Raw genomic sequence first — 25638 nt, 5'->3', positions numbered from 1 at the left:
CAACAAAAAAAAAAAAAAAAGGCAAAAACTGCCCCTATGACAGCAAAAGTTTTTTTTGGAGTTGATTGTATCCGGGTCGCAACTTCTAGGACTAGTCAGGAGGTCTTAATGTAACAAGGTCATCTTCATGTCGCCAAGTAGCCCAAACACAGAGCAGATTTTGGTGGGTTCAGTCGACCATTGGATACGTATGGGGGAACGAACTAACTCTCCCCAGCCAGACGGTGTCACAGAAGATATAGATCAGGTGCTGTGAATTCATACATCTGATCCCCTTGTCCTTCAGGCAGGTAAGCCACCGACCGATGAGCCAGTGTTACCATATGGGGACACATGCATGCTCACCCAATCTGCATGTGCATAAAGGAAGACGTAAATACAAAGCAGAAATACGCTGAACAAAAATGTTAAAACACACTTGTTTTATTGCCTTTTTTCATGCGCTGAACTCCAAGATCCAAGACTTATCTATTTACACAAAAGGACTTTTTCTTTCAAAAGTTATTCACAAATTTGTCTAAATTTTGAAAGCAAAAAGCTGTTTGTGTCCATAGAAAAAAAAAAAGTCTTAGATCTTTGAGTTCAGCTCATGAAAAAAATGGGAAAAAAATAAAATAAAAAAAATAAAGTGTTGGGTTTAAAATTGTGTTCAGTGTAGATTGTGAAAATTAAAATAACATGGAAATAAAAATCTAAACTAAAATTTCTAAAAAAAAAAAATATATATATTAATATATATATTATACATTACATATAATTATATATATTACACACACACACATATATATATATATATATATATATATATAGTGTGTGTGTGTGTGTGTGTGTGGAGATATATATATTATATATATATACACACACACATTATATATATGTGATATATATATATATATATATATATATATATATATATATATATATATATATATATATATATATATATATATATATATAAATAATTTTTTTCTTTTTTTTTAAAGTTCAGAATATTTCTATTTTGGTTAAAATGATTTGAACAACAAATTTGTTTCAAAATATTTTTTTATTTTTGTACACATAAAATACAATTTTTTGACAGTTCCTAATTTCTTAACATATTTCCAGTAAACACAGTTTCTTACCTTACAAAGGCCGCCGCGTTAGTACGTGTATCGCTCTGCGTGTACAAGGCAAAAAGGTCACACGAATAAATATCACTATGAGCAGCGCGAGGCGTATGGTCAAAATAAGCAAATTCAAAATATGAGGCAGCCATTTTTTTTATTGGGGGGGGGCGACGTGAACAACATTCAAATCACAAGGAAATGAAGAGGATGATGTGCGGTCAGGTGACCAGTGGATTAAGTTTAGTAATGGTGGCTTTACTGTACCCGAGCCAAAGCGGTGTCGGATATTAGTGTTTATTATAAAGTGTAAAAAGTTGATGATTTAAACAAGAAAAGCTGAAGTGTAAAGCATGGTGGACATTAAGCAACTACCTTAGCCTTCAGGTGGCCAACCAAGCAATTGTGCAGGAAAGTAGTAGTGTACATGGGAGACCATTAGAAGACATCCCCTTTAAGCTATGATTATCTAGTGAAGTCTCAGGCAAGTCTGAAAAGGAGAAGGAGCTGCAGTCCTCACTCCCCTCCAAACACCCCAGTAGCCAAATAACAATCGCTGCCTTCTCTGCAATCACAGAATTATATGCTACATATACGGTGTAACTGGGAATATTGCTAAAAAGTTCTACAAAATAAAAAACAGAAAAAATCCCCATACATTTATTGCTGAAAAAAATAATGTTTAGGCTGAGAGGGAGTTATTCTTAGGCCGGGGGGAGGGTGGGGGATTATTTTTTAGGCCGAGGGGGGATTATTCTTAGGCCGAGGGGGGGGGGGGGATTATTTTTAGGCCGAGGGGGGGGGGGATTATTTTTAGGCCGAGGGGGGATTATTATTTTTTAGGCCGAGGGGGGATTATTATTTTTTAGGCCGAGGGGGGATTATTTTTTTAGGCTGGGGGGGGGTTATTTTTTAGGCCGAGAGGGCATTATTTTTTAGGCCGAGGGGGGATTATTATTTTTTAGGCCGAGGGGGGGGGATTATTATTTTTTAGGCCGAGGGGGGGGGATTATTATTTTTTAGGCCGAGGGGGGGGAGGAATTATTATTTTTTAGGCCGAGGGGGGGGGGGGGGATTATTTTTTAGGCCGAGGGGGGGGGGGATTATTTTTTAGGCCGAGGGGGGGGGGGGATTATTTTTTAGGCCAAGGGGGGGATTATTTTTAGGCCGAGTGGGGGATTCATTTTTAGGCCGAGTGGGGGATTCATTTTTAGGCCGAGTGGGGGATTCATTTTTAGGCCGAGTGGGGGATTCATTTTTAGGCCGAGGGGGGATTCATTTTTAGGCCGAGGGGGGATTCATTTTTAGGCCGAGGGGGGATTCATTTTTAGGCCGCGGGGGGGGGAAATTTTTAGGCTACAGGAATAATTTTTAGGCCATTTGCAGACAGAGGTTTGTTTGTTTTGGGGAGCTTTTTTTTTGTTCCCCTCCACTTTAGATATTGAAAAATGTGTGGAGCATTAAAAAAAATACGGTACATGCCATATATTCAGAGCCGCTCCTGATGGAATCTGCTCCAAAACTAAAATCTGTCCAACAATCAGAAACACAAAAACAAGAAACCCCCCCCCCCCACACTTAAACCCCTTCAGGAAACAAACAACTAGAAATAAGTATTAATGGCTCCGGAGCCCCTTTGTCGGAATCTCAGGTGCAGTTGTGCCCCCCGCTACCTGCGAATTATATACACCCTACTCTATAAATAAGGGATTATTTGCCATTTTGGGAATAACCCCATAAGAGTTCTGTATGTTACGGAAAAGAATACATAGGTGCAATATAATATTAGCCACTAGATGGCGACGCAGTTATTCTCAGCTGCAGTCAACCAAGAGGCGGCATAACTGTGGTCTTAAAGGGGCAGCACACATTTTATTAATTTTGTCCTCTTACGTACTAAATGCTACTCATTTATACTCCCGTGTTGGCAGTGGTGCTATAATAAACCATTTGAGTATAAGTAGAACGGTCCTTTAATTATTACTTTTGCTGTAATAGGAACCATAGAACTACAATCCTGTCCGTGTATATAATAAGGGCTGCAGTGCTCCATGGCTCTGCCCGGTGCCGGAGCGCAGCTGTCAGCACATTACATCCTGTATACTCCAAGCTTCACACATCAGGAGTCCCAGCACCTACAATGCTGGAGGTAACCCTGCCCCATGAGCCCCCAGTCACACCAGCACAGGCCTGATATCTGCAGGATTATATTGTGGTTTTCACACAAGTAAAATGTAAATCTAGCTAAAATGTGTGTTATTTAGGAAGTAACTAATAATGCAATCCTCCACCATTACACACAGTCTGCATCAACCAACCCCGATGATTAGAAGAAGGTGGAGATAATATATATACAATATTCACAAAGTGCAGAGAAAAGTTTCCTAAAAATACCCGACACATACAACACAAATAATTTAAAAAGAGCAGAATCGTGTCCACACTATATCACAGCGTCTCCAGCGCTCCGGACGTCATACATTACATGGGCTCGTCTCCAGCGTCCTGCCCCGTCAGGGAAGGGTCACACATCGCGCGCACCTTGTAGCTCGTCTGCTGCGGTAATTCACAGACCAGGCCGGACATTACATTCAGACAAAGCAAACAAGTGTGTATGTACAGAAATGAAGCATCTGTCACCTCTGATCACCATTATATACAGAATATACGCCTTTATACATTACTGATACTGAGTTACATCCTGTATTATACTCCAGAGCGGCACTCATTCTGCAGCTGTAGTCAGTGTGTACATACATTACATTACTTATCCTGAATTATACCCCAGAGCTGCACTCCCAGTACTGTGTACATAAATGTCATATTTACTTATCCTGTATGGATCCCGAGTAACATCCTGTATTATACTCCAGAGCTGCATTCACTATTCTGCTGGCACAGTCAGTGTACATACATTACTTCTCCTGTATTTTACTTCAGAGCTGTACTCACTATTCTGCTGGTGCAATCACTGAGTACATACATTACATTACTTATCCTGTATTGATCCTGAGTTACATCCTGTATTATACTCCAGAGCTGTACTCACTACTCTGCTTGTGCAGACACTGTGTACTACATTACTCATCCTGAGTTACCTCCTGTACTATACTCCAGAGATACACTTGTTATTCTGCAGGTGTTATCAGTGTGTATATACTGTAAAATACATTACTTATCTTGAATCATACCCCAGAGCTGCACTCACAATTCTGCTGATGCAGTACTGTGTACATACATATACTTACTTATCCTGTATGGATCCCAAGTAACATCCTGTATTATACTCCAGAGCTGCACTCACTATTCTGCTGGTGCAGTCACTGAGTACATACATTACATTACTGATCCCAAGTAACATCCTGTATTATACTCCAGAGCTGCACTCACTATTCTGCTGGTGCAGTCACAGAGTACATACATTACTGATCCCAAGTAACATCCTGTATTATACGCTAGAGCTGCACTCACTATTCTGTTGACGCAGTCAATGTCATGCGTTACTTCTCCTGTATTATACTCCAGAGCTGCACTCACTATTCTGCTGGTGTAGTCACTGTGTACATACATTACATTACTTATCCTGTACTGATCCTGAGTTATATATCAGGATATATCCTGAGTTATATCCTGTGATAGTGACTCCAGCAGAATAGTGAGTGCAGCTCTGGAGTATAATACAGGATGAAACTCAGGATCAGTAATGTATGTATTCAATGACTGCACTGACAATGGTTAATAATTCTTTTTGGAAGCTGTAAATGGTGATCAGAGGGTGACGCACGCGTTTTGTAACCTTACAATCATACACTGGTGTCCTTCAAGCACATAAAACAATGGTCAGCTAGCGGGTGTGCAGACCATGTATTTAGAAGACGGTGTCATGGGGCTGCCCAACCTCATCAGCCAAATTTAGTATGTAACTTGCAACATCTTCCTCCGTTGGGGCATCTGACACCACCCATGAGTCGTTCACTCCGGTCACCTGCAAGCGGCAGATGGGACAATTGCGGTTCCGGTCGCTCCTGGTAGAAGAAAAGGTTCTGGTTAGATCATGTGATTATCACAGCTAAGCTGTCCGCCCAAACTGACCGTAGAAACTAAGCGCGAACACTGATACAATGTACAGTGTCAGTGTGCAGCTCGTAGAACAGTGTAAATTTGGTGCTCCTCATGGCAAAGAATTCTCTGAGGATCTGAAAAAAAAAAAAAAAAGAATTGTTGCTCTACATAAAGATGGCCGAGGCTATAAGAAGATTGTCACCACCCTGACACTGAGCTGCAGCACGGTGGCCAAGACCATACAGGGGTATAACCAGACAGGATCCACTCAGAACAGGCCTTGCCATGGCCGACTACAGAAGCTGAGTGCATGAGCTCAGCGCCATATCCGGAGGTCGTCTTTTTCAAAATAGACGCATTAGCTTGGCCAGCATTGCTGCAGAGGTTACAGGGGTGTGGGGGGGGTCCGCCCGTCACTGCTCAGACCATACACCGCACACTGCAGAGGTTACAGGGGTGTGGGGGGGTCCGCCCGTCACTGCTCAGACCATACACTGCATCACATTGCTCTACATGAATATCAAACTAGAAGGAAGCCTCTTCCAAAGATGATGCACAAGAAAGCCAGCAAGAAATTTTCTGAAGATAAGCAGACTAAGGAGATGGATTACTGGGACCGTCTTGTGGTCTGATGAGACCAAGATAATCTCATTTGGTTCAGATGGTGTCCATTGTGTGTGACGGCTCCAGGAGAAAAGTACAAAGAAAAGTGTGTACTGCCTACAGTCAGGCATGGTGGTGGAGGGTCACAGTTTAGGGCTGCTGAGTGCTGCTGGCTGTGGGTGCTACAGTTCATTGAGGGAACCATGAATGCTGACATGTCCTGTGACATACTGAAGCAGAGCATGATCTCCCCCTTCATTTTCCACCATAAAAATGACCCCAAACACCTCTTTGATGACCATTGCCTCGCTAAAGAAACCGGAGGTTAAGGTGCTGGACTGGCCAAGCATCTCCAGACCTAAACCCTATGGAGCATCTGTGGGGCCTCCTCAAACGAAAGGTGGAGGACCGCAAGATCTCTAACATCCACCAGCTCCGGGATGTCATCATGGAGGATGAAGAGGATCCAGCGGCTCCTGCGAATCTCCGGTGACTTTGATACCAAAGACAATTAAGGCTGTGCTGGAAACTAATGATTGCCATACAAAATATTCACACTTTGGGCACACATTGGCCATTTTGACTTTGGGGTGTACTCACTTTTGTTGCTAGCAGTCTAGACATTAATGGCTGTGTGTTGAGTTATTTAGGGGACACCAAATGTACCCTGTTATACAAGCTGCACACTGACACTGTACATTGTATCACAGCGTCATAAGAAAAGATATAAGAAAATATACAAAAAATGTGAGGGGTGTACTCATTGTTGTAATCTATAGGATCAATTAATGAAATTGTGCCTGGCAGGAGCCACCACTAGGGGGAGCTCACTATATACAGATGTACAGGATAAAAGTGTGCTCCCTCTAGTGGTGGCTGCAGTGGAGGACACGTGAGAAATAAATCATGGAGGCTCCCATCATCACAGTGCGGATTCTCAGCGCCAATAAATCTTTTTTATTTATCTTCAAACACTAATCATCACCCACACTCCAGCACCATGTTGCACATTAAGCCGGGAGCATTTGGATTACAGCTCTGGGTGTGACCAAAGTACGACAGAATTCACAATAAGAAGATAAGAAAATAGCAAGTCATCAAATATAAAAGTCTATAAATACATAAGCCAATATTGACCATACAACCACCGCTGTAATCCCAGCACAAGTATAGACACAGCCACACCAGGAGGACGGCCGCCGCCTCTCACCATTTGTCAATGCATTTCTGGCAGAAGCTGTGAGCGCAGGGCAGGATCAGATCAGCTCGCTCATCCATACAGATACAGCACTCCTCCTCATCCGTCAGCTGCTTCACCCTGGAAAACGGGGAAAAAGGGTCAGCAAAGGACAAAAAACGGATCCAAGGACTCCTGGAAATAAGGAACAGTTTGTCCTTTAGCCAAAAACTTGTATATTTCATTCTGTCTTCAATAATAGTCTCCCAATGTACAAGAATATAACTGCTATAATACTGCCTCTATAAACAAGAATAACTACTATAATACTGCCCCCTATGTACAAGGATATAACTACTATAATACTGCTCCCTATGTACAAGAATATAACTGCTATAATACTGCCTCTATAAACAAGAATAACTACTATAATACTGCCCCCTATGTACAAGGATATAACTACTATAATACTGCCCCCTATGTACAAGGATATAACTACTATAATACTGTCTCCTATGTACAAGAATATAACTACTATAATACTGCCCCCTATGTACAAGGATATAACTACTATAATACTGCCCCTATGTACAAGAATATAACTACTATAACTGCCCCCTATGTACAAGAATATAACTACTATAATACTGCCCCCTATGTACAAGAATATAACTACTATAATACTGCCCCTATGTACAAGAATATAACTACTATAATACTGCCCCTATGTACAAGAATATAACTACTATAATACTGCCCCCTATGTACAAGAATATAACTACTATAATACTGCCCCTATGTACATGAATATAACTACTATAATACTGCACCTATGTACAAGAATATAACTACTATAATACTGCTCCTATGTACAAGAATATAACTACTATAATACTGCCCCTATGTACAAGAATAAAACTACTATAATACTGCCCCTATGTACAAGAATATAACTACTATAATACTGCCCCTATGTACAAGAATATAACTACTATATTATTGCCTCCTATGTACAAGAATATAACTACTATAATACTGCCCCTATGTACAAGAATATAACTACTATAATACTGCTCCTATTTACAAGAATATAACTACTATAATACTGCTCCTATGTACAAGAATATAACTACTATAATAATGCCCCTATTTATAAGTATATAACTACTATAATACTGCCCCTATTTACAAGAATATAACTACTATAATACTGCCCCCTATGTACAAGAATATAACTACTATAATGCTGCCCCCTATGTACAAGAATATAACTACTATAATGCTGCCCCCTATGTACAAGAATATAACTACTATAATGCTGCCCCCTATGTACAAGAATATAACTACTATAATGCTGCCCCCTATGTACAAGAATATAACTACTATAATGCTGCCCCTATGTACAAGAATATAGCTACTATAATACTGCTCCTATGTACAAGAATATAACTACTATAATACTGCCCCCTATGTACAAGAATATAACTACTATAATACAGCCCCTATGTACAAGAATATAACTACTATAATACTGCCCCTATGTACAAGAATATAACTACTATAATACTGCCCCCTATGTACAAGAATATAACTACTATAATACTGCCCCCTATGTACAAGAATATAACTATTATAATACTGCCCCTATGTACAAGAATATAACTATTATAATACTGCCCCTATGTACAAGAATATAACTATTATAATACTGCCCCTATGTACAAGTATATAACTACTATAATACTGCTCCTATTTACAAGAATATAACTACTATAATACTGCTCCTATGTACAAGAATATAACTACTATAATACTGCCCCCATGTACAAGAATATAACTACTATAATACTGCCCCCTATATACAAGAATATAACTACTATAATTCTGCCCCCATGTACAAGAATATAACTACTATAATACTGCCCCCTATGTACAAGAATATAACTACTATAATACTGCCCCTATGTACAAGAATATAACTACTATAATACTGCCCCTATGTACAAGTATATAACTACTATAATACTGCTCCTATTTCCAAGAATATAACTACTATAATACTGCTCCTATGTACAAGAATATAACTACTATAATAATGCCCCTATTTATAAGTATATAACTACTATAATACTGCCCCTATTTACAAGAATATAACTACTATAATACTGCCCCCTATGTACAAGAATATAACTACTATAATGCTGCCCCCTATGTACAAGAATATAACTACTATAATGCTGCCCCCTATGTACAAGAATATAACTACTATAATGCTGCCCCCTATGTACAAGAATATAACTACTATAATGCTGCCCCTATGTACAAGAATATAGCTACTATAATACTGCTCCTATGTACAAGAATATAACTACTATAATACTGCCCCCTATGTACAAGAATATAACTACTATAATACTGCCCCTATGTACAAGAATATAACTACTATAATACTGCCCCTATGTACAAGAATATAACTACTATAATACTGCCCCCTATGTACAAGAATATAACTACTATAATACTGCCCCCTATGTACAAGAATATAACTATTATAATACTGCCCCTATGTACAAGAATATAACTATTATAATACTGCCCCTATGTACAAGTATATAACTACTATAATACTGCTCCTATTTACAAGAATATAACTACTATAATACTGCTCCTATGTACAAGAATATAACTACTATAATACTGCCCCCATGTACAAGAATATAACTACTATAATACTGCCCCCTATATACAAGAATATAACTACTATAATTCTGCCCCCATGTACAAGAATATAACTACTATAATACTGCCCCTATGTACAAGAATATAACTACTATAATACTGCCCCTATGTACAAGTATATAACTACTATAATACTGCTCCTATTTCCAAGAATATAACTACTATAATACTGCTCCTATGTACAAGAATATAACTACTATAATACTGCCCCTATGTACAAGTATATAACTACTATAATACTGCTCCTATTTCCAAGAATATAACTACTATAATACTGCTCCTATGTACAAGAATATAACTACTATAATACTGCTCTTATGTACACGAATAAAACTATAACACTGCCCACTATGCAGAAGAATATGAAGCTGGATTTTTGCATGTATTGGGATTTTATGTGATATTCCAACATTATGTTGCAAGTGTTTTATAAGGGAAATGATACAGGGTTTTCTAAATATTTCAAAAACATAAATCTGAAAATTGTGATGTGCATTTTTATTCAGTCCCCTATAGTCTGATTGACCATTTGCCTCCAGAAATCACATAATTAGTAAATTGAGACACTGGTGCATAATTTCTTCTCCTTATAACTACCGCTGTTCTGTGAAGGCCTCAGAGGTTTGTGGGAGAATATCAGGGATCAAGCAGCATCATGAAAACCAAGGAACACATCTGACAGGTCAGGGATAAAGTTGTGGAGGAAAGTAAAGCAGGGTTATGTTAGTTTTATAGTTCTTATTTAGTCTCATCCAACCTATGTGTGGCAGAAAACTAACACTGCACCTGACCCTGAAAACACCATCCCTACCGTCACTCATGATGGAGGCAGCATCTTGCTGTGGGGAGGCTTTTTTCAGCAGGGGCAGGGAAGCTGGTCAGAGTTGATGGGAAGATGGATGGAGCCTGTTACAAACAGACTCCAAAACACAGCTGTAATTGCAGTGAAAGGTGGTCCTACAAAACGTAGTGACTCGGGGGCTGAATACAATTGCACGTCACAATTTTCAGCTTTATATATATTTTTTTAAATATTTAGAAAACCAGGTATCATTTTCTTCACGCGTCATAAAGTCTTGTTACATATGAGATTGTTTGTTATAACGTGGAAGAGTTCACGGGGTGTGAATACTATTTCATGATACACATTATTCTTTCCATGGTGAGGCTTCAGGAGACCAAATCCTTTTAATATAAAACAATAATAGACAATAAAGCATCCGCCAGTACAGTTCCCCTCCCCCCATTATCTCGCCCATGTGAAGGATTAGGTGTCAGTGCCGCTTCCTTTGTAGAATCCTCCTTTCTGCCAACATGTTCAGGACTGTTCCAACATAAACATTGTAAGAGGAGGTGGAGCGGACTTTAGTGCAGCGTGCCAGCAACAAGCAGACAGGAAAGATTCACTGTAAACTGCCTGTCACTGCGCTGACGTGTGCAGCGGAGGCCGGTGCTGATTAGAGGGGGGGGGCCTGTGCTGACGTGTGCGGCTGTGGACGGTGCAAATGGGGGGGGGGGTCCCTGCGCTGATGTGTGCGGCCGAGGACGGTGCAGATAGTGCAGATAGAGGGGGTTCCTGCACTCACGTGTGAAGCAGAGGACGGTGCATATGGGGGGTGGGTCCCTGCGCCGACGTGTGCTGCAGATGGAGGGGGGTCCCTGCGCTGACGTGTGCGGCCGAGGACGGTGCAGATAGAGGGGGTTCCTGCACTCACGTGTGAAGCCGAGGACGGTGCATATGGGGGGTGGGTCCCTGCGCCGACGTGTGCAGCCGAGGATGGTGAATATGGGGGGGTGGGTCCCTGCGCCGACGTGTGCAGCCGAGGACGGTGCAGATGGGGGAGGGTTCCTGCGCTGACGTGTGCAGCCGAGGACGGTGCAGATGGGGGAGGGTTCCTGCGCTAACGTGTGCGGCAGAGGACGGTGCAGATGGGGGGTTTCCTGCGCTAACGTGTGCGGCAGAGGACGGTGCAGATGGGAGGGTTCCTGCGCTGACGTGTGTGGCAGAGGACGGTGCAGATGGGGGGGGGGGGTTTCCTGCGCTAACGTGTGCGGCAGAGGACGGTGCAGATGGGGGGGGGTTTCCTGCGCTAACGTGTGCGGCAGAGGACGGTGCAGATGGGGGGGTCCCTGCACTGACGTGTGCGGCAGAGGACGGTGCAGATGGGGGAGGTCCCTGCACTGACGTGTGCGGCAGAGGACAGTGCAGTTGGGGGGGGTCCCCTGCGCTGATGTGTGCGACCAAGGACGGTGCAGATGGGGGGGGGTCCCCTGTGCTGACGTGTGCGGCCGAGCACGGTGCAGATGGGGAGAGGGTGGTCATATTGGGTGGGGTGATCACTTACCTCCCCATTAGGATGCTGGCCTGGCAGGAGGAGAGCGATGCCAGGCTCTGGGCGTGGTCCTCGGAGGCCTCGCTGCTCTGGGTGAACACGCCGGTGGCATGGCTGGTGATGTCTTTGTACAGCTGGATGAACTGGTAGAGATTCATGATCCTCGATATCTCCACGATGCCGCTCGTCTTATTAATCTGGAGAGAAACAATAAATGTGACAGAGTGTACACAAAGGCAAAATCATTAATGAGCATCATCGGTTGTGGAACTACAAGTCTCAGCAGGTCAAAGCTAACACTAGTGCCCGATCCAGCCTGATATAAAGCCACGGGTCGCACCCACCTTCGTGCACAAAACGCGGACCACGACCTTCCACAGAGCGGAGGAGTCCGAGCCCGGCTGCACTTCAAACAGGAGATGCTTGTCCTGCCCCGCGGCCAGCCTCGACGTGCTGCGATAGGAGAGAGCAAGTCAGAAAACAGAAACGCGTCCCCTCCGAGACCTGCGATACAAGCGGCCAGCACAAAGGGGGCGCTGCGCATGAACGACGCCAAGGTGACCAGACCGGCGATGGCAGGATAAGACTATTCACTGTACATTACAGGGAACACTGCTGGACGGACATATGGCGGCACTATAGTGTACGAGTATAAGAATAGGCTTCATTTACAGCTTTCCTGTCCAGGAGCGCCATCCAACAGCGCCCTCCTCTGTAGGCTTCACTCATCCAGATATTTGTTCCGCTGGCGCAGCGACGCTAAGGACCAACCACCCCCGGCGCAGCGACGCTAAGGACCAACCACCCCCGGCGCAGCGACGCTAAGGACCAACCACCCCCGGCGCAGCGATGCTAAGGACCAACCACCCCCGGCGCAGCGATGCTAAGGACCAACCACCCCCGGCGCAGCGATGCTAAGGACCAACCACCCCCGGCGCAGCGACGCTAAGGACCAACCACCCCCGGCGCAGCGACCCTAAGGACCAACCACCCCCGGCGCAGCGACCCTAAGGACCAACCACCCCCGGCGCAGCAACGCTAAGGACCAACCACCCCCGGCGCAGCGACGCTAAGGACCAACCACCCTTGGCACAGCGACGCTAAGGATCAACCACTCCCGACGCAGCGACGCTAAGGACCAACCACCCCCGACGCAGCGACGCTAAGGACCAACCACCCCCGACGCAGCGACGCTAAGGACCAACCACCCCCGACGCAGCGACGCTAAGGACCAAGCACCCCCGACGCAGCGACGCTAAGGACCAACCACCCCCGACGCAGCTACGCTAAGGACCAACCACCCCCAACGCGCAGCTACGCTAAGGACCAAGCACCCCCGACGCAGCTACGCTAAGGACCAACCACCCCCGACGCAGCTACGCTAAGGACCAACCACCCCCGACGCAGCTACGCTAAGGACCAACCACCCCCGACGCAGCGACGCTAAGGACCAACCACCCCTGGCGCAGCTACGCTAAGGACCAACCACCCTGACACAGTGACGCTAAGGAACAACCACCCTTGGCACAGCGACGCTAAGGACCAACCACCCCGACACAGTGACGCTAAAGACCCCACCCCCGCCAGAGCAGTGACGCAGGAATGCTATGGACTCTCTATGCTACCAGGCAGAGTTCTACTAGTCATGCACAGAGTGAGGGGTGATTGATATACGTCCTTCTCTTACACATCATTAAGCTCCGCCACTCGGCCCAGGAACTCCTCGTACGTCAGGAAGCCGCTCTCGCGCACTAGGGCCGCGTGTTTGACGACTTTCTCAGGAAGCTTGTTCATCACGGCCTGGCTGGTCAGCTGCTGTCCCATGGCTGGGGGCGGCCGAATCCCTTCCTCAAGAGAATTTAGGTCTTGTTCTGCAATCCTGCAAAGGTGGGATACAAATATACACCTCTCCTTAAATACAATGTGCTGCGGGAAACCTGGCCCCTCCCACTAAGTAATGCGGTAATGAGCCCCACAGGACGGGCTGGATCCAATGAGGAGAAGCGCTAATCAATAAGACACCGTGAAGGAACCGCGTCTCCTGCAGCGCAGAGCAATGAGGTCTGTTAATCTGTGACTTTCTACAGGATCAACACAACCCTCTCCTGAAATACTCTGTGCTGCTGTGAGCACTAGAACAGCCCGAGCAGAGAGTCACCGGTCTGATCTCCACTACAAACAGCAGAGAACAACGTTCCGTGTGATGTGTGCACTATACACAAAGACGCTGCAGGGGGGGTTGGGGAGGGGGGGGGGAGGGGGTGTATGTTGTGCATGTACCTGTATGTGTGCGTCTGTGTGTATGCCGTGTACACACACCCGTGTCCCTCTGTGTATGCTGTGTACACACACCCGTGTCCCTCTGTGTATGCTGTGTACATACCCGTGTCCCTCTGTGTATGCTGTGTACATACCCGTGTCCCTCTGTGTATGCTGTGTACATACCCGTGTCCCTCTGTGTATGCTGTGTACATACCCGTGTCCCTCTGTGTATGCTGTGTACATACCCGTGTCCCTCTGTGTATGCTGTGTACATACCCGTGTCCCTCTGTGTACATACCCGTGTCCCTCTGTGCATGCTGTGTACATACCCGTGTCCCTCTGTGCATGCTGTGTACATACCCGTGTCCCTCTGTGTATGCTGTGTACATACCCGTGTCCCTCTGTGTATGCTGTGTACATACCCGTGTCCCTCTGTGTATGCTGTGTACATACCCGTGTCCCTCTGTGTATGCTGTGTACATACCCGTGTCCCTCTGTGTACATACCCGTGTCCCTCTGTGCATGCTGTGTACATACCCGTGTCCCTCTGTGTATGCTGTGTACATACCAGTGTCCCTCTGTGTATGCTGTGTACATACCCGTGTCCCTCTGTGCATGCTGTGTACATACCCGTGTCCCTCTGTGCATGCTGTGTACATACCCGTGTCCCTCTGTGCATGCTGTGTACATACCCGTGTCCCTCTGTGCATGCTGTGTACATACCCGTGTCCCTCTGTGCATGCTGTGTACATACCCGTGTCCCTCTGTGCATGCTGTGTACATACCCGTGTCCCTCTGTGTATGCTGTGTACATACCCGTGTCCCTCTGTGTATGCTGTGTACATACCCGTGTCCCTCTGTGTATGCTGTGTACATACCCGTGTCCCTCTGTGTATGCTGTGTACATACCCGTGTCCCTCTGTGTATGCTGTGTACATACCCGTGTCCCTCTGTGTATGCTGTGTACATACCCGTGTCCCTCTGTGTATGCTGTGTACATACCCGTGTCCCTCTGTGCATGCTGTGTACATACCCGTGTCCCTCTGTGTATGCTGTGTACATACCCGTGTCCCTCTGTGCATGCTGTGTACATACCCGTGTCCCTCTGTGTACATACCCGTGTCCCTCTGTGCATGCTGTGTACATACCCGTGTCCCTCTGTGTATGTTGTGTACATACCCGTGTCCCTCTGTGTATGCTGTGTACATACCAGTATCCCTCTGTGTATGTTGTGTACTTACCCGTGTCCCTCTGTGTATGTTGTGTACTTACCCGTGTCCCTCTGTGTATGCTGTGTACATACCCGTGTCCCTCTGTGTATGCTGTGTACATACCCGTGTCCCTCTGTGTATGCTGTGTACATACCCGTGTCCCTCTGTGTATGCTGTGTACATACCCGTGTCCCTCTGTGTATGCTGTGTACATACCCGTGTCCCTCTGTGTATGCTGTGTACATACCCGTGTCCCTCTGTGTATGCTGTGTACATACCAGTGTCCCTGTGTATGCTGTGTACATACCAGTGTCCCTCTGTGCATGCTGTGTACATACCCGTGTCCCTCTGTGCATGCTGTGTACATACCCGTGTCCCTCTGTGCATGCTGTGTACATACCAGTATCCCTCTGTGTATGTTGTGTACTTACCCGTGTCCCTCTGTGTATGCTGTGTACATACCCGTGTCCCTCTGTGTACATACCCGTGTCCCTCTGTGTATGCTGTGTACATACCCGTGTCCCTCTGTGCATGCTGTGTACATACCCGTGTCCCTCTGTGCATGCTGTGTACATACCAGTATCCCTCTGTGTATGTTGTGTACTTACCCGTGTCCCTCTGTGTATGCTGTGTACATACCCGTGTCCCTCTGTGTATGTTGTGTACATACCCGTGTCCCTCTGTGTATGCTGTGTACATACCCGTGTCCCTCTGTGTATGCTGTGTACATACCCGTGTCCCTCTGTGTATGCTGTGTACATACCCGTGTCCCTCTGTGTATGCTGTGTACATACCCGTGTCCCTCTGTGTATGCTGTGTACATACCAGTGTCCCTCTGTGTATGCTGTGTACATACCAGTGTCCCTCTGTGTATGCTGTGTACATACCCGTGTCCCTCTGTGTATGCTGTGTACATACCCGTGTCCCTCTGTGTATGCTGTGTACATACCCGTGTCCCTCTGTGTATGCTGTGTACATACCCGTGTCCCTCTGTGTATGCTGTGTACATACTGTCATGATGTATGTAGTTTTCTCCATCCCATATTTTTGTATAAGATGCCATGTGATGTATTTTACCTTCTCACTGTATTTGCTGTAATACTATGTCTTGGGATGTAAGTGACCATACCTTCCCCCCAGCCTGTATCATCTTGCACTCAGGCTTCAGCAGTAGCTATTGTCATTGATTTGGTGGGGGTTGCATATATATATTGTTCTTCTCAGCATGGGACTTCTCCAACAACAACTTGGTAAACAGAACAGAGCCAGCAGTCTAAAGTCCATTCATGCATCAAATGGCCAGGGGGAGGTGTGCCTAGAGTCCAACTAGTGTAAACTCTGCTTACCTGGGAGATTCAGGCAGAGTGAGCTGAAACTTGAAGGGAGCAGGAGCTCCAGCCTGTGTGGCTGTGGACACGGACGGAGCTAGGCCTGTGTGGCGGCCCGTGGGATTGTGTGGAACTCTTTGGACTACTGTAAGGACGATTGCTTTGTAATCCGGTCCGAGGATTGTCGGGAAGGGCCCCCGAATCTGTTTTATTTGGACTTGTCGTGTGCTGTTCCTGTATTCTTGTGAATAAACCTGTTGGATCGTTCCTCGGCCTGTTGTCTCTCCTTGCTCTGCTGTACACCCCGTCACACATACCCGTGTCCCTCTGTGTATGCTGTGTACATACCAGTGTCCCTCTGTGTATGCTGTGTACATACCAGTGTCCCTCTGTGTATGCTGTGTACATACCCGTGTCCCTCTGTGTATGCTGTGTACATACCCGTGTCCCTCTGTGTATGCTGTGTACATACCCGTGTCCCTCTGTGTATGCTGTGTACATACCCGTGTCCCTCTGTGTATGCTGTGTACATACCCGTGTCCCTCTGTGTATGCTGTGTACATACCAGTGTCCCTGTGTATGCTGTGTACATACCCGTGTCCCTCTGTGTATGCTGTGTACATACCCGTGTCCCTCTGTGTATGCTGTGTACATACCCGTGTCCCTCTGTGTATGCTGTGTACATACCCGTGTCCCTCTGTGTATGCTGTGTACATACCAGTGTCCCTGTGTATGCTGTGTACATACCCGTGTCCCTCTGTGTATGCTGTGTACATACCCGTGTCCCTCTGTGTATGCTGTGTACATACCCGTGTCCCTCTGTGTATGCTGTGTACATACCCGTGTCCCTCTGTGTATGCTGTGTACATACCAGTGTCCCTGTGTATGCTGTGTACATACCAGTGTCCCTCTGTGCATGCTGTGTACATACCAGTGTCCCTCTGTGTATGCTGTGTACATACCAGTGTCCCTCTGTGCATGCTGTGTACTTACCCGTGTCCCTCTGTGTATGCTGTGTACATACCCGTGTCCCTCTGTGTATGCTGTGTACATACCCGTGTCCCTCTGTGTATGTTGTATACATACCTGTGTGTCTGTGTATGTTGTGTGTGTCTGTGTATGTTGTGTACATACCTGTGTGTCTGTGTATGTTGTGTGTGTCTGTGTATGCTGTGTACATACCCGTGTCCCTCTGTGTATGCTGTGTACATACCCGTGTCCCTCTGTGTATGTTGTATACATACCTGTGTGTCTGTGTATGTTGTGTGTGTCTGTGTATGTTGTGTACATACCTGTGTGTCTGTGTATGTTGTGTCTGTCTGTGTATGTTGTGTACATACCTGTGTGTCTGTGTATGTTGTGTCTGTCTGTGTATGTTGTGTACATACCTGTGTGTCTGTGTATGTTGTGTGTGTCTGTGTATGTTGTGTACATACCTGTGTGTCTGTGTATGTTGTGTCCCTCTGTGTATGCTGTGTACATACCCGTGTCCCTCTGTGTATGCTGTGTACATACCCGTGTCCCTCTGTGTATGCTGTGTACATACCCGTGTCCCTCTGTGTATGCTGTGTACATACCCGTGTCCCTCTGTGTATGCTGTGTACATACCAGTGTCCCTCTGTGTATGCTGTGTACATACCAGTGTCCCTCTGTGTATGCTGTGTACATACCAGTATCCCTCTGTGTATGTTGTGTACTTACCCGTGTCCCTCTGTGTATGCTGTGTACATAGCCGTGTCCCTCTGTGTACATACCCGTGTCCCTCTGTGTATGCTGTGTACATACCCGTGTCCCTCTGTGCATGCTGTGTACATACCAGTATCCCTCTGTGTATGTTGTGTACATACCCGTGTCCCTCTGTGTATGCTGTGTACATACCCGTGTCCCTCTGTGTATGCTGTGTACATACCCGTGTCCCTCTGTGTATGCTGTGTACATACCCGTGTCCCTCTGTGTATGCTGTGTACATACCAGTGTCCCTCTGTGTATGCTGTGTACATACCCGTGTCCCTCTGTGTATGCTGTGTACATACCCGTGTCCCTCTGTGTATGCTGTGTACATACCCGTGTCCCTCTGTGTATGCTGTGTACATACCCGTGTCCCTCTGTGTATGCTGTGTACATACCCGTGTCCCTCTGTGTATGCTGTGTACATACCAGTGTCCCTGTGTATGCTGTGTACATACCCGTGTCCCTCTGTGTATGCTGTGTACATACCCGTGTCCCTCTGTGTATGCTGTGTACATACCCGTGTCCCTCTGTGTATGCTGTGTACATACCCGTGTCCCTCTGTGTATGCTGTGTACATACCAGTGTCCCTGTGTATGCTGTGTACATACCAGTGTCCCTCTGTGCATGCTGTGTACATACCAGTGTCCCTCTGTGTATGCTGTGTACATACCAGTGTCCCTCTGTGCATGCTGTGTACTTACCCGTGTCCCTCTGTGTATGCTGTGTACATACCCGTGTCCCTCTGTGTATGCTGTGTACATACCCGTGTCCCTCTGTGTATGTTGTGTACATACCTGTGTGTCTGTGTATGTTGTGTGTGTCTGTGTATGTTGTGTACATACCTGTGTGTCTGTGTATGTTGTGTGTGTCTGTGTATGCTGTGTACATACCCGTGTCCCTCTGTGTATGCTGTGTACATACCCGTGTCCCTCTGTGTATGTTGTATACATACCTGTGTGTCTGTGTATGTTGTGTGTGTCTGTGTATGTTGTGTACATACCTGTGTGTCTGTGTATGTTGTGTCTGTCTGTGTATGTTGTGTACATACCTGTGTGTCTGTGTATGTTGTGTCTGTCTGTGTATGTTGTGTACATACCTGTGTGTCTGTGTATGTTGTGTCTGTCTGTGTATGTTGTGTACATACCTGTGTGTCTGTGTATGTTGTGTGTGTCTGTGTATGTTGTGTACATACCTGTGTGTCTGTGTATGTTGTGTCTGTCTGTGTATGTTGTGTACATACCTGTGTGTCTGTGTATGTTGTGTGTGTCTGTGTATGTTGTGTACATACCTGTGTGTCTGTGTATGTTGTGTCTGTCTGTGTATGTTGTGTACATACCTGTGTGTCTGTGTATGTTGTGTGTGTCTGTGTATGTTGTGTACATACCTGTGTGTCTGTGTATGTTGTGTGTGTCTGTGTATGTTGTGTACATACCTGTGTGTCTGTGTATGTTGTGTGTGTCTGTGTATGTTGTGTACATACCTGTGTGTCTGTGTATGTTGTGTGTGTCTGTGTATGCTGTGTACATACCTGTGTGTCTGTGTATGTTGTGTGTGTCTGTGTATGCTGTGTACATACCTGTGTGTCTGTGTATGTTGTGTGTGTCTGTGTATGCTGTGTACATACCTGTGTGTCTGTGTATGTTGTGTGTGTCTGTGTATGCTGTGTACATACCTGTGTGTCTGTGTATGTTGTGTGTGTCTGTGTATGCTGTGTACATACCTGTGTGTCTGTGTATGTTGTGTGTGTCTGTGTATGCTGTGTACATACCTGTGTGTCTGTGTATGTTGTGTGTGTCTGTGTATGCTGTGAACATACCTGTGTGTCTGTGTATGTTGTGTGTGTCTGTGTATGCTGTGTACATACCTGTGTGTCTGTGTATGTTGTGTGTGTCTGTGTATGCTGTGTACATACCTGTGTGTCTGTGTATGTTGTGTGTGTCTGTGTATGCTGTGAACATACCTGTGTGTCTGTGTATGTTGTGTGTGTCTGTGTATGCTGTGTACATACCTGTGTGTCTGTGTATGTTGTGTGTGTCTGTGTATGCTGTGTACATACCTGTGTGTCTGTGTATGTTGTGTGTGTCTGTGTATGCTGTGTACATACCTGTGTGTCTGTGTATGTTGTGTGTGTCTGTGTATGCTGTGTACATACCTGTGTGTCTGTGTATGTTGTGTGTGTCTGTGTATGCTGTGTACATACCTGTGTGTCTGTGTATGTTGTGTGTGTCTGTGTATGCTGTGTACATACCTGTGTGTCTGTGTATGTTGTGTGTGTCTGTGTATGCTGTGTACATACCTGTGTGTCTGTGTATGTTGTGTGTGTCTGTGTATGCTGTGTACATACCTGTGTGTCTGTGTATGTTGTGTGTGTCTGTGTATGCTGTGTACATACCTGTGTGTCTGTGTATGTTGTGTGTGTCTGTGTATGCTGTGTACATACCTGTGTGTCTGTGTATGTTGTGTGTGTCTGTGTATGCTGTGTACATACCTGTGTGTCTGTGTATGTTGTGTGTGTCTGTGTATGCTGTGTACATACCTGTGTGTCTGTGTATGTTGTGTGTGTCTGTGTATGCTGTGTACATACCTGTGTGTCTGTGTATGTTGTGTGTGTCTGTGTATGCTGTGTACATACCTGTGTGTCTGTGTATGTTGTGTGTGTCTGTGTATGCTGTGTACATACCTGTGTGTCTGTGTATGTTGTGTGTGTCTGTGTATGCTGTGTACATACCTGTGTGTCTGTGTATGTTGTGTGTGTCTGTGCATGCTGTGTACATACCTGTGTGTCTGTGTATGTTGTGTGTGTCTGTGCATGCTGTGTACATACCTGTGTGTCTGTGTATGTTGTGTGTGTCTGTGTATGCTGTGTACATACCTGTGTGTCTGTGTATGTTGTGTGTGTCTGTGTATGCTGTGTACATACCTGTGTGTCTGTGTATGTTGTGTGTGTCTGTGTATGCTGTGTACATACCTGTGTGTCTGTGTATGTTGTGTGTGTCTGTGTATGTTGTGTACATACCTGTGTGTCTGTGTATGTTGTGTGTGTCTGTGTATGCTGTGTACATACCTGTGTGTCTGTGTATGTTGTGTGTGTCTGTGTATGCTGTGTACATACCTGTGTGTCTGTGTATGTTGTGTGTGTCTGTGTATGCTGTGTACATACCTGTGTGTCTGTGTATGTTGTGTGTGTCTGTGTATGCTGTGTACATACCTGTGTGTCTGTGTATGTTGTGTGTGTCTGTGTATGCTGTGTACATACCTGTGTGTCTGTGTATGTTGTGTGTGTCTGTGTATGTTGTGTACATACCTGTGTGTCTGTGTATGTTGTGTGTGTCTGTGTATGTTGTGTACATACCTGTGTGTCTGTGTATGTTGTGTGTGTCTGTGTATGTTGTGTACATACCTGTGTGTCTGTGTATGTTGTGTGTGTCTGTGTATGTTGTGTACATACCTGTGTGTCTGTGTATGTTGTGTGTGTCTGTGTATGTTGTGTACATACCTGTGTGTCTGTGTATGTTGTGTGTGTCTGTGTATGTTGTGTACATACCTGTGTGTCTGTGTATGTTGTGTGTGTCTGTGTATGTTGTGTACATACCTGTGTGTCTGTGTATGTTGTGTGTGTCTGTGTATGTTGTGTACATACCTGTGTGTCTGTGTATGTTGTGTGTGTCTGTGTATGTTGTGTACATACCTGTGTGTCTGTGTATGTTGTGTACATACCTGTGTGTCTGTGTATGTTGTGTGTGTCTGTGTATGTTGTGTACATACCTGTGTGTCTGTGTATGTTGTGTGTGTCTGTGTATGTTGTGTACATACCTGTGTGTCTGTGTATGTTGTGTACATACCTGTGTGTCTGTGTATGTTGTGTACATACCTGTGTGTCTGTGTATGTTGTGTACATACCTGTGTATGTTGTGTACATACCTGTGTGTCTGTGTATGTTGTGTACATACCTGTGTATGTTGTGTACATACCTGTGTGTCTGTGTATGTTGTGTACATACCTGTGTATGTTGTGTACATACCTGTGTGTCTGTGTATGTTGTGTACATACCTGTGTATGTTGTGTACATACCTGTGTGTCTGTGTATGTTGTGTACATACCTGTGTATGTTGTGTACATACCTGTGTGTCTGTGTATGTTGTGTACATACCTGTGTATGTTGTGTACATACCTGTGTGTCTGTGTATGTTGTGTACATACCTGTGTATGTTGTGTACATACCTGTGTGTCTGTGTATGTTGTGTACATACCTGTGTATGTTGTGTACATACCTGTGTATGTTGTGTACATACCTGTGTGTCTGTTGTGTGTCCCTCTTGTGTATGTTGTACATATACCTGTGTCTGTGTATGTTGTGTGTGTCTCTGTGTATGTTGTGTACATACCTGTGTATGTTGTGTACATACCTGTGTGTCTGTGTATGTTGTGTACATACCTGTGTATGTTGTGTACATACCTGTGTGTCTGTGTATGTTGTGTACATACCTGTGTATGTTGTGTACATACCTGTGTATGTTGTGTACATACCTGTGTATGTTGTGTACATACCTGTGTATGTTGTGTACATACCTGTGTATGTTGTGTACATACCTGTGTGTCTGTTGTGTGTCCCTCTGTGTATGTTGTACATATACCTGTGTCTGTGTATGTTGCGTGTGTCTCTGTGTATGTTGCGTGTGTCTGTGTATGTTGCGTGTGTCTGTGTATGTTGCGTGTGTCTCTGTGTATGTTGCGTGTGTCTCTGTGTATGTTGCGTGTGTCTGTGTATGTTGTGTATGCTGTGTATGTTGTGTACATACCTGTGTATGTTGTGTACATACCTGTGTGTCTGTTGTGTGTCCCTCTGTGTATGTTGTACATATACCTGTGTCTGTGTATGTTGTGTGTGTGTCTGTGTATGTTGTGTACATACCTGTGTGTCTGTGTATGTTGTGTACATACCTGTGTGTCTGTTGTGTGTCCCTCTGTGTATGTTGTACATATACCTGTGTCTGTGTATGTTGCGTGTGTCTCTGTGTATGTTGCGTGTGTCTCTGTGTATGTTGTGTATGCTGTGTATGTTGTGTACATACCTGTGTATGTTGTGTACATACCTGTGTATGTTGTGTACATACCTGTGTGTCTGTTGTGTGTCCCTCTGTGTATGTTGTACATATACCTGTGTCTGTGTATGTTGTGTGTGTGTCTGTGTATGTTGTGTACATACCTGTGTGTCTGTGTATGTTGTGTACATACCTGTGTATGTTGTGTACATACCTGTGTATGTTGTGTACATACCTGTGTGTCTGTTGTGTGTCCCTCTGTGTATGTTGTGTACATACCTGTGTGTCTGTTGTGTGTCCCTCTGTGTATGTTGTGTACATACCTGTGTGTCTGTTGTGTGTCCCTCTGTGTATGTTGTACATATACCTGTGTCTGTGTATGTTGTGTGTGTGTCTGTGTATGTTGTGTACATACCTGTGTGTCTGTTTATGTTGTGTACATACCTGTGTGTCTGTGTATGTTGTGTACATACCTGTGTGTCTGTGTATGTTGTGTACATACCTGTGTGTCTGTGTATGTTGTGTACATACCTGTGTGTCTGTTGTGTGTCCCTCTGTGTATGTTGTACATATACCTGTGTCTGTGTATGTTGTGTGTGTCTCTGTGTATGTTGTGTGTGTCTGTGTATGTTGTGTGTGTCTGTGTATGTTGTGTGTGTCTGTGTATGTTGTGTACATACCTGTGTGTATAGATGACGCAGGGGCCATGTGCGGCCGGAGGCGCCCGGGGATGGCGGATACAGGGGGATCAGCCCCTGAACTATCCGGTTCGCGCATTGGATTCACCCATCCGATGCTCCGTACACAGCTGACACACGCCCCGCCTCCCGTTGGAGTGTATCTGACGTAATCACGCTACGTCCAGCGAGCTGTGGCGGCCATCTTTAATATGGGAAAGTCATTCATGCACATGTCTTTCCAGGCTGTGTGACTTTTGCCTGGCACTGGCCCTGTATCATGGCATCGTGCCTGGTCAGTTCTGATCCTTATTAGCAATGTGCGCCTCATGGGATCCGCTGGCACTGCTGTGGCGGTATTTGTGCCAGGCGCCATAGTGACTGGCGCTATATATCAATAATTTGTGGTTGCTAATAGTATTGAACATTATACTTGGCACTGTATGGCGGTATTCACTATATGATATGTGTGACTGGCATTATTATCGAGGTATAATAATAATATCTGGCGCTGTTATGGGGTATTCACTATATTTGTGGTTGGCCTTAGGCTACTTTCACACATCCGGATTTTGCTCTGCGGCACAATACGGCGTTCTGCAGAAAAACCGCAACCGGCTTTTGTAACGCCGGTTGCGGGTTTTTTTGCATAGACTTAGGCTACTTTCACACATCCGGTTTGAGCCGTGCGGCTCAATCCGGCTGTGAAACCTATGCAACGGATGCGGCGAAAACACCGCATCCTTTGCATACGTTTTTACATGCGGTCGGTCCGGTTTTTTCCGGTTGCGGCACGCTACTGAGCATGCGCAGTGGAAAAAACCGCATGCGGCGGCCGGATGCGTTTTTTCCCACATCGCGCAGCATCCGGCATCCATAGGCATGCATTGAAAATGCGCCGCAGCGGCCGGATGCGGCGCGATGCGTTTTTTTTTTGCCGGAGCAAAAAACGTTGCAGGGAACGGTTGCGGTTTTTCTGCAGAACGCCGTATTGTGCCACAGAGCAAAATCCGGATGTGTGAAAGTAGCCTTACATTAGTGCCGTATTGTGCCGCAGGGGCTTGCGTTCGGTCAGTTTTTTGCCGCATGCGGCAGATTTAGCCGATGCGGCGGCTGGATAGAACGTTCCCTGCAACGTTTTTTGCTCCGGCAAAAAAAAACCGCATCGCGCCGCATCCGGCCGCTGCGGCGCATTTTCAATGCATGCCTATGGATACCGAATGCGGCGCGATGCGGAAAAAAACGCATCCGGAAGCCGCATGCGGTTTTTTCCACTGCGCATGCTCAGTAACGTGCTGCAACCGGAAAAAAACGGACCGACCGCATGTAAAAACATGCAAAGGATGCGGTGTTTTCGCCGCATCCGT

The 25638-nt window shown here is 45.5% G+C and overlaps 1 protein-coding gene across 1 annotated transcript; it reads right to left on the bottom strand.

The window, feature by feature from the left end:
• Positions 1–1269: 1269 nt before the first annotated feature.
• Positions 1270–24417, bottom strand: RNF141 (ring finger protein 141). The gene is made up of 6 exons (XM_075325809.1): positions 24275–24417; positions 13708–13899; positions 12365–12473; positions 12033–12217; positions 6982–7089; positions 1270–5131 (listed from the first exon to the last, which is right to left on the bottom strand). The coding sequence occupies exons 2-6, from the start codon at positions 13842–13844 to the stop codon at positions 4975–4977; spliced, it is 696 nt and encodes a 231-aa protein (XP_075181924.1). The 5' UTR covers positions 13845–13899; positions 24275–24417; the 3' UTR covers positions 1270–4974.
• Between the last annotated feature and the right edge of the window lie 1221 nt (positions 24418–25638).

The sequence above is a fragment of the Anomaloglossus baeobatrachus genome, chromosome 10 (assembly GCF_048569485.1).
Source record: "Anomaloglossus baeobatrachus isolate aAnoBae1 chromosome 10, aAnoBae1.hap1, whole genome shotgun sequence".
Classification (NCBI taxonomy): domain Eukaryota; kingdom Metazoa; phylum Chordata; class Amphibia; order Anura; family Aromobatidae; genus Anomaloglossus; species Anomaloglossus baeobatrachus.
Note: the sequence above shows the minus strand (reverse complement) of the source record. Positions and strands in the feature narration are given on the sequence as shown.

What these genes read in the sequence shown, in the direction of transcription:
- RNF141 (XM_075325809.1), bottom strand. Translation starts at nt 13,844, where the DNA reads ATGGGACAGCAGCTGACCAGCCAGGCCGTGATGAACAAGCTTCCTGAG. An exon ending in GTGGCGGAGCTTAATGATGT is followed by an intron (nt 12,474 to 13,707) that starts GTAAGAGAAGGA and finishes CTCCTATCGCAG; the next exon opens with CACGTCGAGGCTGGCCGCGG. An exon ending in CAGAAATGCATTGACAAATG is followed by an intron (nt 5,132 to 6,981) that starts GTGAGAGGCGGC and finishes TTCTTCTACCAG; the next exon opens with GAGCGACCGGAACCGCAATT.